This window comes from Oncorhynchus clarkii, chromosome 17 (genome assembly GCF_045791955.1).
Source record: "Oncorhynchus clarkii lewisi isolate Uvic-CL-2024 chromosome 17, UVic_Ocla_1.0, whole genome shotgun sequence".
NCBI lineage: Eukaryota > Metazoa > Chordata > Actinopteri > Salmoniformes > Salmonidae > Oncorhynchus > Oncorhynchus clarkii.
The window spans coordinates 2,701,347-2,713,625 of NC_092163.1; the positions used below are offsets into that span (position 1 = coordinate 2,701,347).

At 40.6% G+C, this 12,279-nt stretch overlaps 2 protein-coding genes across 2 annotated transcripts in view; both read left to right on the top strand.

The window, feature by feature from the left end:
• LOC139370080 (zinc finger protein 271-like) overlaps nt 1-12,279 on the top strand; it is a 39,071-nt gene that overhangs the window by 19,378 nt on the left and 7,414 nt on the right. The gene's annotated exons all lie outside the window — the stretch shown is intronic.
• LOC139370094 (zinc finger protein ZFP2-like) lies at nt 1,847-9,484 on the top strand. Its single transcript, XM_071109411.1, has 3 exons — nt 1,847-1,954; nt 5,084-5,298; nt 7,184-9,484. The coding sequence occupies exons 2-3, from the start codon at nt 5,100-5,102 to the stop codon at nt 8,587-8,589; spliced, it is 1,605 nt and encodes a 534-aa protein (XP_070965512.1). The 5' UTR covers nt 1,847-1,954; nt 5,084-5,099; the 3' UTR covers nt 8,590-9,484.

Genomic DNA, 12,279 nt, shown 5'->3' on the forward strand with positions numbered 1-12,279 from the left:
GAGGAGAGGTGTGAGTGGGACTGGGAGGTGCATCTTGTGTTGATAGCAAGACCCAAGCCTGACGGAGAGGAGAGGTGTGAGAGGGACTGGGAGGTGCATCTTGTGTTGATAGCAAGACCCAAGCCTGACGGAGAGGAGAGGTGTGAGAGGGACTGGGAGGTGCATCTTGTGTTGATAGCAAGACCCAAGCCTGATGGAGAGGAGAGGTGTGAGAGGGACTGGGAGGTGCATCTTGTGTTGATAGCAAGACCCAAGCCTGATGGAGAGGAGAGGTGTGAGAGGGACTGGGAGGTGCATCTTGTGTTGATAGCAAGACCCAAGCCTGACGGAGAGGAGAGGTGTGAGAGGGACTGGGAGGTGCATCTTGTGTTGATAGCAAGACCCAAGCCTGATGGAGAGGAGAGGTGTGAGAGGGACTGGGAGGTGCATCTTGTGTTGATAGCAAGACCCAAGCCTGATGGAGAGGAGAGGTGTGAGAGGGACTGGGAGGTGCATCTTGTGTTGATAGCAAGCCCCAAGCCTGACGGAGAGGAGAGGTGTGAGAGGGACTGGGAGGTGCATCTTGTGTTGATAGCAAGACCCAAGCCTGATGGAGAGGAGAGGTGTGAGAGGGACTGGGAGGTGCATCTTGTGTTGATAGCAAGCCCCAAGCCTGACGGAGAGGAGAGGTGTGAGAGGGACTGGGAGGTGCATCTTGTGTTGATAGCAAGCCCCAAGCCTGATGGAGAGGAGAGGTGTGTGTGGGACTGGGAGGTGCATCTTGTGTTGATAGCAAGCCCCAAGCCTGATGGAGAGGAGAGGTGTGTGTGGGACTGGGAGGTGCATCTTGTGTTGATAGCAAGCCCCAAGCCTGATGGAGAGGAGAGGTGTGTGTGGGACTGGGAGGTGCATCTTGTGTTGATAGCAAGCCCCAAGCCTGATGGAGAGGAGAGGTGTGAGTGGGACTGGGAGGTGCATCTTGTGTTGATAGCAAGCCCCAAGCCTGATGGAGAGGAGAGGTGTGTGTGGGACTGGGAGGTGCATCTTGTGTTGATAGCAAGCCCCAAGCCTGATGGAGAGGAGAGGTGTGTGTGGGACTGGGAGGTGCATCTTGTGTTGATAGCAAGCCCCAAGCCTGACGGAGAGGAGAGGTGTGTGTGAGTGGATACATTTTATCTAATTAATTGGTGCAATTGTTATTTTTCAGATTTGTGAAGATTGGGTACACACTTGCACAACAGTTAACATGCACGACGGAAAAAAAGTTACAAAATGTATCACAGAATTTCCGAAAAGCATCCACAAAATCAAGTAGAAATCAGAAAAGAATGCCGCGAAATGCTGTATTATGTTGGTAGATTGTCTTTATTGATGTCAGTATAGTCACTTTAAATAATGCCACTTTAATCTTTACATATCTTACATTACTCATCTCATGTGTGTATATATACTGTATGTTATGCATCGTGCCTCTCGGTCATCTCATCCATATATTTATATGTACATATTCTTATTCAATCCCTTTAGATTTGTGTGTATTGTTGTTGTGAATCTGTTAGATATTACTGCACTGTCGGAACTAGAAGCCAAGCAGTTCGCTACACTCGCATTAACATCTGCTAACCATGTGTGACCCATACAATGGATTTGATAGTGACATGAGGATAAAGGATAACAGATGCTGTACACTGTTGTAATAATATAACATCACACTGCTGATAGAAATATAATGTAATGACAGCTGTCTTGTTTTTGTTGAAATATCTATTTTCGTTTGTTTTGCCTGACTTCTTTCCGTCGGAGGCCGGTAAAACATGCACAATGACTACGCTGATACGACGCTCACGAATTTTCCTGCAGCATCTCATAATCCAGACCAAACTCACTCGGAAAGTGGATACATTTTTACCTCTTGCTCTACGAGACCTCACCATTTCCTCAAGTTATTTTCAGCCAAACAGGAAATCAGTTCCAGGTAACCTATTGCTAATTATTATTATTTGTTTTAATGATGCTTGTAACACGGTCTGTAAACCAACGCATTCCAGGATGAAACCGCACTGGTTTCAGCGGCCTGGTTTTGTTGTTCCCCCAGCTAGTTAGCTGTTAGCCAGTTAGCAACACATCTCCCGTCCGACCCGTTTGTGTAGCTAGCTAGCTAACATGCTAACATTATTTCACGGTTGAAGTGTGACTTCCACTTCATTGTTTAGCCACAGGCCTTTTGGTAGGCCGTCATTGCAAATAAGAATTTGTTGTTAACTGATTTGCCTATTTAAATAAATAAAACAAATATTTGGTTTAGCTATTAAGGTAACCAGCTCGCAAAATTAGCAGGACTAAACGTTGCTAAACTAACGTTTACAGGTGTTGTCCCGCAAATCAACCTGCCAGAATTCAGCCCCCCCTAATGCGTGAACGCGCACGCACGCTATTCTACATTTTCTATTTCTAATTTCCTTAATTTTGTGTCTAGAGTCAAATACTTCCTGTGGCACACACTACTGGTCAACACGAGCCACCAAAATCCTGTCAAATACTTTATATAGAACAAACTTCGCGTCAGGATATGCAACTGAAATTATTAGTTAATGTATGTGTGTTACGTTAAATATAGAGGAGGGAATAAACGGGATCAGAAATCTCAACTAGGAAGCAAGTCGCAGCAATTAATAATTGAGTGCGTGCGCGTACACGGGGTTCGGAACAACACCAGCTACCGGTTTATGCAAACGTCGAATCCCAATGCTTCGAACACATCTATAGTGATTATGCGCAAAATGGTATGCATCAACAGTTCAACTTTCAGCTACCATTTCTGTCAAGCCGTCCAGGCATACACTTTTATACATACGTTCGATCAATTCAACGAATGCACTGCCTATGCAAAGCAATGCTGTAAAGCAAACACAGTGTCCCATTGGAAATGAATGAATGAATGAATACTTCTGGTGTACCAAAATACAATGATACTGTTGGTGTGAACACTTTTTCAAGCAAAGTAAGAAGGAATATCGACATAACTTGTAGAGACATAAGAAGCAAAATGCCATCAAAATAATAAAATACAGTTGTGAAACAGACAAGAATAAGGAAGTACTTCCGGGTCAAGGATATTTTGGAATCCTTCAGAATAAGAGTCACGTCATGGATATATGGATATACTGACAAGATGCATGTCTCTCCAGCCCTAATAATGGGAGTGGTTGTCCACAAACCTGCACGGTGGGCTGTCTAGCTCCTCCCCCCTATCCTTTCTTTGAATTGGTTGATACATCTCATTGGTCGATACATCTCATTATTTTAGTCCTTTTTTTGAATATTTGATGAGGGTTGTGGACTCCAACCGTCTGTATTCAATGGAGAGAGATGGATCAAATCAAATGTTATTGGTCACATACACATGGTCAGCAGATGTTAATGCAAGTGTAACGAAATGCTTGTGCTTGTAGTTCCGACAGCGCAGTAATATCTAACAAGTAATCTAACAATTCCACAACAACTACCCAATACACACACATCTAAAATCTATGTAAAGGAATGGAATAAGAATATATACATGTAAAGATATGGAAAAGTCTCTATGTAGGTAGCAGCCTCTCTGTGTTAGCGATGGCTGTTTAACAGTCTGATGGCCTTGAGATAGAAGCTGTTTTTCAGTCTCTCGGTCCCAACTTTGATGCACCTGTACTGACCTCGCCTTCTGGATGGTAGCGGGGTGAACAGGCAGAGGCTCGGGTGGTTGTTGTCCTTGATGATCTTTTTGGTCTTCCTGTGACATCGATTTGCAGAAGGTGTCCTGGAGGGCAGGTAGTTTGCCCCCCCGATGATGCGTTGTGCAACCACACCACCCTCTGGAGAGCCGTAGCGTCATGCCATGAATATGCATGGCTATCTCGAGACTCTAATGTTTTTTCTAAAAGTTGTGTGTCACGCATGTCACGTATTTATATCAGTACACTTGTAACGACTTAAGGATGACACAACTTCTATTCGATCAAGTAAACCTTGTGTTGTGCAAATAAGCCATTACTTTTGTTGTTGACCAAAATTCGACTCACTCTCATTGACCTCCAAACAAAAACTCCCTGCTTGGTGGGCGAAACAACGAGAAAACGCCCCCTGCTGGAGGGAGACAGATTTTCAGCTGAGTTGAGCCTCTCTCTTCCTCTTCCTCTCTGGTTATACTTTGTAAATAAAAGTATTTCTATAAGATATTATGTGATTTCTTTGTTTATTTGTTTCTTTTTTCCAGACTAAATGGTCAACAATGTGTTCTGTGAGTAGTCCTATTAATTATTGTCCACAATTATCAATATATTTTATACTAGTTATCGTACAAAGAATAATTACAATATTTATATAAAATAGTTATTTGTTCATTTTTTCAAGTCTAAATGGTTAACAATGTGTCTTATTAGTTATTGCACCTTACACAATTATCTGTACGCGACTGAGTTTACACCCCCAGGAACACTTCTAGTTTCCAAATCCACTGAGTTTACAGCCCCAGGAACACTTCTAGTTTCCAAATCCACTGAGTTTACACCCCCAGGAACACTTCTAGTTACCAAATCCACTGAGTTTACACCCCCAGGAACACTTCTAGTTACCAAATCCACTGAGTTTACACCCCCAGGAGCGTCTCTCTTTTTTCGTAATTGAATTGCAATTGGATATCACGAAATTGGGGACAGAAAGGGGGTAAAATACACACAAAAAAACAATTCTAAACTACTTTTAACAATTTCCACAGAAAATGATTGACAGATTGACAGTTTTTGCTGTTTGGTGCTGTCCTTGTTACCAAACTTTGTAGAATTTTCTGTGTAAATTGTTAAAATTAGTCCTTGTGCATGGAGTTGTATGGTTTGTATTCATTGCTTGTATAAGTTTGTACTCAACAGCCAGTGTTTTTCTTCACTTAATGCCTAATCTGACTGGCTGTTGCCGTCAATCCTATATTTATTTTAGGGAAAAAAGTTTCCTGCTGGGCGGGATGTGTGGTTAGCTAGCTTAGATACATGTTTGTCTTTTCTGGAGCTATACCACGATCTAGGTTTGTGAAAATCACCCTGAACTCTTTCGGGCGCCTCTTTTTTAGATCTACCCAACCTACCATGTCTGAACCAGGTTCTGGTTGTGGTGTTCCAGCCCAGAGAAGCTCACAGCGGGGTCCAGAGTTGCTGTCAGTGAAGCTGGGGGACTGCAGTCAAACAATGGAACTCAATGTGATTGTGAAGGAGGAGGGCGAGGATAGAGAAATCAATGAGCGGGAGGAGGAAGAGAGAGAGGAGGACAGGGCCTCTGTTGACTCAGGTAAATTCAGGCTAACATCCTCTTTGGTTCAGAGGTAAACAACCCAAAATAAGCATTGATTTTCTGGTTCATTAAGAAATGTAAACATATGTTTTTGGTTGTTGAATAAACATTTTATTTTGAATATTTAGGCAAGTTAGCTGGCTAACTCATTGATTCTGCTTTGTAGTATAACCCTTCTAAAACTGTTTGAATGATGTATGTGTAAGAAGGAAGGCGAGTGCCCCCCCCCCCCCCCCCAAAAAAAATGTCTACCGACCATTGCGCAAAGCATTGTAATTTGACAATGGCGGCATTATCTATGTGCAATGAAACAAGCCCCTTGCAAAGTATTTATTTCAATCCACTGTTGATCCTAATTAATGTGGAATCCTGCATTAACTTCCTGGTGACACATGGGGGCAGTTTTGAGTAGCTTGGATGAATAAGGTGCCCAGAGTAAACTGCCTGCTACTCTGTCCCAGATGCTAATATATGCATATTATTAGCAGTATTGGATAGAATACACTCTGAGGTTTCTAAAACAGTTTGAATGATGTCTGTGAGTATAACATGGCAGGCGAAAACCTGAGAAAAAAATCCAACCAGGAAGTGGGAAATTGTATTTAAAAAAAAAAAAATAACTCCGCCCTTATTGTAGAAACAGTGGGATATTGGTTATGTTGCACTTCCTAAGGCTTCCACTAGATGTCAACCGTCTTTAGAAACTGGTTTGAGGATTCTACTATGAAGGAGGGGCTCATATGAGCTGTTTGAGTCAGTGGTCTGGCAGAGTGCCTTGGGCTCATGACGCGCGGTCACGAGAGAGGTGTTTCCATTGCTTTTCTACAGACAAAGGAATTCTCCGGTTGGAACATTATTGAACATTTATGTTAAAAACATCCTAACGATTGATTCTATACTTAGTTTGGCATGTTTCTACGACCTGTAATATAACTTTTTGAACTTTTTGTCCGATATTCGGCTGGACCTGAACACGTGTTTGGATTTGTTTACCAAACGCCCTAACAAAAGACGCTATTTGGACATAAATGATGGACATTATCGAACAAATCAAACATTTATGGTGGAACTGGGATTCCTGGGAGTGCATTCTGATGAAGATCATCAAAGGTAAGTGAATATTTACAATGCTATTTCTGACTAATGTTGACCACCAAATATGGCGGATATCTTTTTGGCTGCTTTGTTGTCTGAACGTTGAACTCAGATTATTGCATGGGTTGCTTTTTCCGTAAAGTTTTTTTTAAAATCTGACACCGTGGTTGCATTAAGGAGAAGCATATCTCTAATTCCACGTGTAACACTTGAATTTTCGTCAACATTTATGATGAGTATTTCTGTAACTTGAAGTGGCTCTCTGCAAAATCAATGCATGTTTTAGAACTATTGAACGTAACGTAATGTAAATGTAAAATGAGATTTTTTAATATAAATATGCACTTTAGCTAACAAAACATACATGTATTGTGTAACATGAAGTCCTATGAGTGTCATCTGATGAAGATCATTAAAGGTTAGTGATTCATTTTATATATATTTCTGCTTTTTGTGACTGCTATCTTTGGCTGGAAACATGGCTGGATTTTTATGTGACTTGGTGATGACCTAACATAATCGTTTGTGGTGCTTTCGATGTAAAGCATTTTTGAAATCAGTCACTGTGGCTGGATTAATGAGAATGTTATCTTTAAAATGGTGTTTGATACTTCTATGTTTGAGGAATTTTAATTATGAGATTTTTGTTGTTTTGAATTTGGAGCCCTTCACTTTCACTGGCTGTTGGCGAGGTGGGACGCCAGTCCCACATATCTCATAGAGGTTAAGCTAAAATACTTTGTTCCTCTGTCTGTTTCTTACCCTATATCTGTTCATATTCTTACAGGAGAGATCCCCAACCCAGACTCAGTCAAGGAGCCCAGTTCCACAGCATCAAGACTGCCTGGTTGTGGGAGTTACCCCTGTCCTCAATGTGGGAAGTGTTTCAGTCGAGCAGGAGACCTGAAGACTCATCAGAGATCGCACAGTGGAGAGAAGCCTGCCAGTACTTTCAATGTGATTGTCAAAGAGGAGGAGGATGAAAAGGAAATCTATGAGACGGTAAAGAGAGAAGTTAAGGAAGAGCAGGAACCTAGTGGAGTAGTTGACCCAGATACATCAAGACTATCTGGTCGTGGTCGATTCCCCTGTCATCAGTGTGTGAAGAGTTTCCGTTCCTCAGGTAAACTAAAGAATCATCAAAGAGTACACACTCAAGAGAAACCATTTCACTGTGCCACATGTGGGAAGAGGTTCCGTGAAAAATTCAACCTCACGGGACATGAGAAGGTACATAGTGGGGAGAAGCCTTACCACTGCACCCAGTGTGGGAAAAGCTTCAATCGTTCTGGAAGTCTTAAGGAACATCAAAGAGTACATACAGGGGAGAAGCCTTATCACTGCTCTCTTTGCCAGAAGAGTTTTAGTCAGCCAGGAAATCTTAGGAAACATCAGAGAATACATACAGGGGAGAAGCCTTACCGTTGCTTTCTGTGCGGAAATAGTTTTGGTTTCGCTGGAAACCTAAAGAATCATCAGAGAGCACACTGTGGAGAGAAGCCTTACCACTGCTCTCAGTGTGGGGAGGGATTCCCTCAACTAAAAAGTCTTAAAAGCCATCAGAAAATACATTTTGGAGAGACACCTGCCTGTACTTTCAATGTGATTGTCAAAGAGGAGAAGGATGAGAAGGAAATGAGAGAAGTTGAAGAGGAAGACAATAGTGGTATAGTTGACCCAGATATATCAAGACTGCCTGATCGTTACATCTGTCCTCAATGTGGAAAGAGTTTCAGTACCTCAAGTAATCTTAAGAATCATCAAAGAGTACACACTGGAGAGAAACCTTTTCTCTGCTCTCAATGTGGGAGGAGTTTCAGTGAGAAAGTAAACCTTAAGAGACACGAACGAGTGCATAGTGGAGAGAAGCCTTACCACTGCACCACATGTGGGAAGAGCTTCAATCATTCAGGAAGCCTTACAAATCATCAGAGAATTCATACAGGGGAGAAACCTTTCCACTGCTCACTGTGCGGAAATAATTTCCGTTTTGCTGGAGACCTAAAGAATCATCAGAGATCACACAGTGGAGAGAAGCCTTACCACTGCTCTCAGTGTGGCGAGGGATTCACTCAGCTAAGAAGTTTAAAAAGTCATGAGAGAATATCCATTGGAGGGAAGCCTGCCTGTGCTTTCAATGTGATTGTCCAAGAAGAGAAAGAAGTTGAGGGAGAGGAGAGTGATGTGAAATAAACGTGAAGTGAGGATACATTAGCTAACTATAGGTATTGATATTCACACCTATCCTTGCAATGGTGTCTTATGTGACACCATGGTCATGGACAGCACCATTTAGGGCTATCTTCATCTTCTTTTACTTCTATGAGTGTATTGGAAGTTCACAAATAGGCCTGTATACTGTGACTGAGTCTATATAGGGCTGTTTACTGGGGCTGAGTCTATATAGGCCTGTATACTGGGGCTGAGTCTAATAGGCCTGTATACTGGGGCTGAGTCTATATAGGCATGTATACTGGGGCTGAGTCTATATAGGACTGTTTACTGGGGCTGAGTCTGTTTATAGTATATACTGGGGCTGAGTCTATATTTGTCTACACTGGGGCTGAGTCTATATATATAGTATATACTGGGGCTGAGTCTATATATAGTATATACTGGGGCTGAGTCTATATAGGCCTATATACTGGGGCTGAGTCTATATAGGCCTGTATACTGGGGCTAAGTCTATATAGGACTGTTTACTGGGGCTGAGTCTGTTTATAGTATATACTGGGGCTGAGTCTATATATAGTATATACTGGGGCTCATTGTCCCAAATGGGGCACTATTCCATCTATCTCTCATAGACTCCAGTAGAATTCAGTTGTGGATATTTTTTATACCTGATTAAACTCAGTAGAAGGGCTGGTTTGTATTGACATAAAATGTATTGTTATGTCATGATCTGGATGGAACCAGTGTTTTTTAGAATTTTGTTCTGTTCCGGAACAGTATAGATCCCTTTCGTTGACAGTTCTGGTTCTGTTCCTTGAAATTCCGGTATTCTTTTCTGTTCCCTGAACTGGTTCCAACCCCTGGTTTAGAACATTGTAAAGTATCCATTAATTAAACAATAAATGCTAACAAACTGTAATCTTCTTCTTCATTGAAGGTGGATGATGTTGGTAGATTGTCTTTATCCATGAAAAGTCAGTATTGTATCATGGTGATGATAAATCACAAGAATAAAAGATGCCAGACACTCACTGCATTGTTGGAATATTATAAACTGTCTGGTTTGAGCCCTGAATGCTGATTGTCTGACTGCCGTTGGTATATCAGACAGTATGACAAAACATGTATTTTTACTGCTCTAATTACGTTGGTAACCAGTTTATAACATCAATAAGGCACCTCGGGGGTTTGTGGTATATGGCCAATATACCTCCGCTAAGGGCTGTAACCAGGCACTCCGCTTTCAGTCGTGCGTAAGAACAGCCCTTAGCCGTGGTATATTGGCCATATACCACACCCCCTCTGGCCTTATTGCTTAAACATAAGAGGCTACTCTGGTGAATGTTTGTGATGAATGGAGAGTGGATTATCTACTTTACACACAATCTCTGCTCTACTTGTTCAGCTTCCCAGAGAAGAGGCTACCTCAGAGAATATTTGTGATGAATAAAGAGTGGTGCTCGTTTTATAAAGTTAGATCAAAAAACTGATTCAATTTAGGATCATAGGCTGAGTTTACACAGGCAGCCAAGATCTGATGTGAAAAAATGTCATGTGATTGGTCAAAAGACCAATGAATGGAGAAAAAAACCACATTTGTCTGCCTGTGTAAACGCAGCCATAATGGCAGTATTTTAAGTTTGTGCTCACCCTCCTTTCACATTTCTCAACATGAATTTAAAAAATATATAATTCTTCAAGTCTTAGATCTTGGGTTATTTACAGTGTTATTTTGAAGTAGCCTACAGTGTTGTGAATTATGTACAGTGTTATTTTGAAGTAGCCTACAGTGTTGTGAATTATGTACAGTGTTATTTTGAAATAGCCTTCCTAATGTGTTGTGAATGATGTACAGTGTTATTTTGAAATAGCCTTCCTACAGTGTTGTGAATGATGTACAGTGTTATTTTGAAATAGCCTTCCTACAGTGTTGTGAATGATGTACAGTTATTTTGAAATAGCCTTCCTACAGTGTTGTGAATGATGTACAGTGTTATTTTGAAATAGCCTTCCTACAGTGTTGTGAATGATGTACAGTGTTATTTTGAAATAGCCTTCCTACAGTGTTGTGAATGATGTACAGTGTTATTTTGAAATAGCCTTCCTACAGTGTTGTGAATGATGTACAGGGTTATTTTGAAATAGCCTTCCTACAGTGTTGTGAATGATGTACAGGGTTATTTTTGAAATAGCCTTCCTACAGTGTTGTGAATGATGTACAGTGTTATTTTGAAGTAGCCTACAGTGTTGTGAATGATGTACAGTGTTATTTTGAAGTAGCCTACAGTGTTGTGAATGATGTACAGTGTTATTTTGAAATAGCCTTCCTACAGTGTTGTGAATGATGTACAGTGTTATTTTGAAGTAGCCTACAGTGTTGTGAATGATGTACAGTGTTATTTTGAAGTAGCCTACAGTGTTGTGAATGATGTACAGTGTTATTTTGAAGTAGCCTACAGTGTTGTGAATGATGTACAGTGTTATTTTGAAGTAGCCTACAGTGTTGTGAATGATGTACAGTGTTATTTTGAAGTAGCCTACAGTGTTGTGAATGATGTACAGTGTTATTTTGAAGTAGCCTACAGTGTTGTGAATGATGTACAGTGTTATTTTGAAGTAGCCTTCCTACAGTGTTGTGAATGATGTACAGTGTTATTTTGAAATAGCCTTCCTAATGTGTTGTGAATGATGTACAGTGTTATTTTGAAATAGCCTTCCTACAGTGTTGTGAATGATGTACAGTGTTATTTTGAAATAGCCTTCCTACAGTGTTGTGAATGATGTACAGTTATTTTGAAATAGCCTTCCTACAGTGTTGTGAATGATGTACAGTGTTATTTTGAAATAGCCTTCCTACAGTGTTGTGAATGATGTACAGTGTTATTTTGAAATAGCCTTCCTACAGTGTTGTGAATGATGTACAGTGTTATTTTGAAGTAGCCTACAGTGTTGTGAATTATGTACAGTGTTATTTTGAAATAGCCTTCCTAATGTGTTGTGAATGATGTACAGTGTTATTTTGAAATAGCCTTCCTACAGTGTTGTGAATGATGTACAGTGTTATTTTGAAATAGCCTTCCTACAGTGTTGTGAATGATGTACAGTTATTTTGAAATAGCCTTCCTACAGTGTTGTGAATGATGTACAGTGTTATTTTGAAATAGCCTTCCTACAGTGTTGTGAATGATGTACAGTGTTATTTTGAAATAGCCTTCCTACAGTGTTGTGAATGATGTACAGTGTTATTTTGAAATAGCCTTCCTACAGTGTTGTGAATGATGTACAGTGTTATTTTGAAATAGCCTTCCTACAGTGTTGTGAATGATGTACAGGGTTATTTTGAAATAGCCTTCCTACAGTGTTGTGAATGATGTACAGGGTTATTTTTGAAATAGCCTTCCTACAGTGTTGTGAATGATGTACAGTGTTATTTTGAAATAGCCTTCCTACAGTGTTGTGAATGATGTACAGTGTTATTTTGAAATAGCCTTCCTACAGTGTTATTTTGAAATAGCCTTCCTACAGTGTTGTGAATGATGTACAGTGTTATTTTGAAATAGCCTTCCTACAGTGTTGTGAATGATGTACAGTGTTATTTTGAAATAGCCTTCCTACAGTGTTGTGAATGATGTACAGTGAATGAATTTTAGAGCATAAGGTGTTAAAGAACTAGCCTGTATTTTGTTTCAATAAAAGCACATGGCCTAT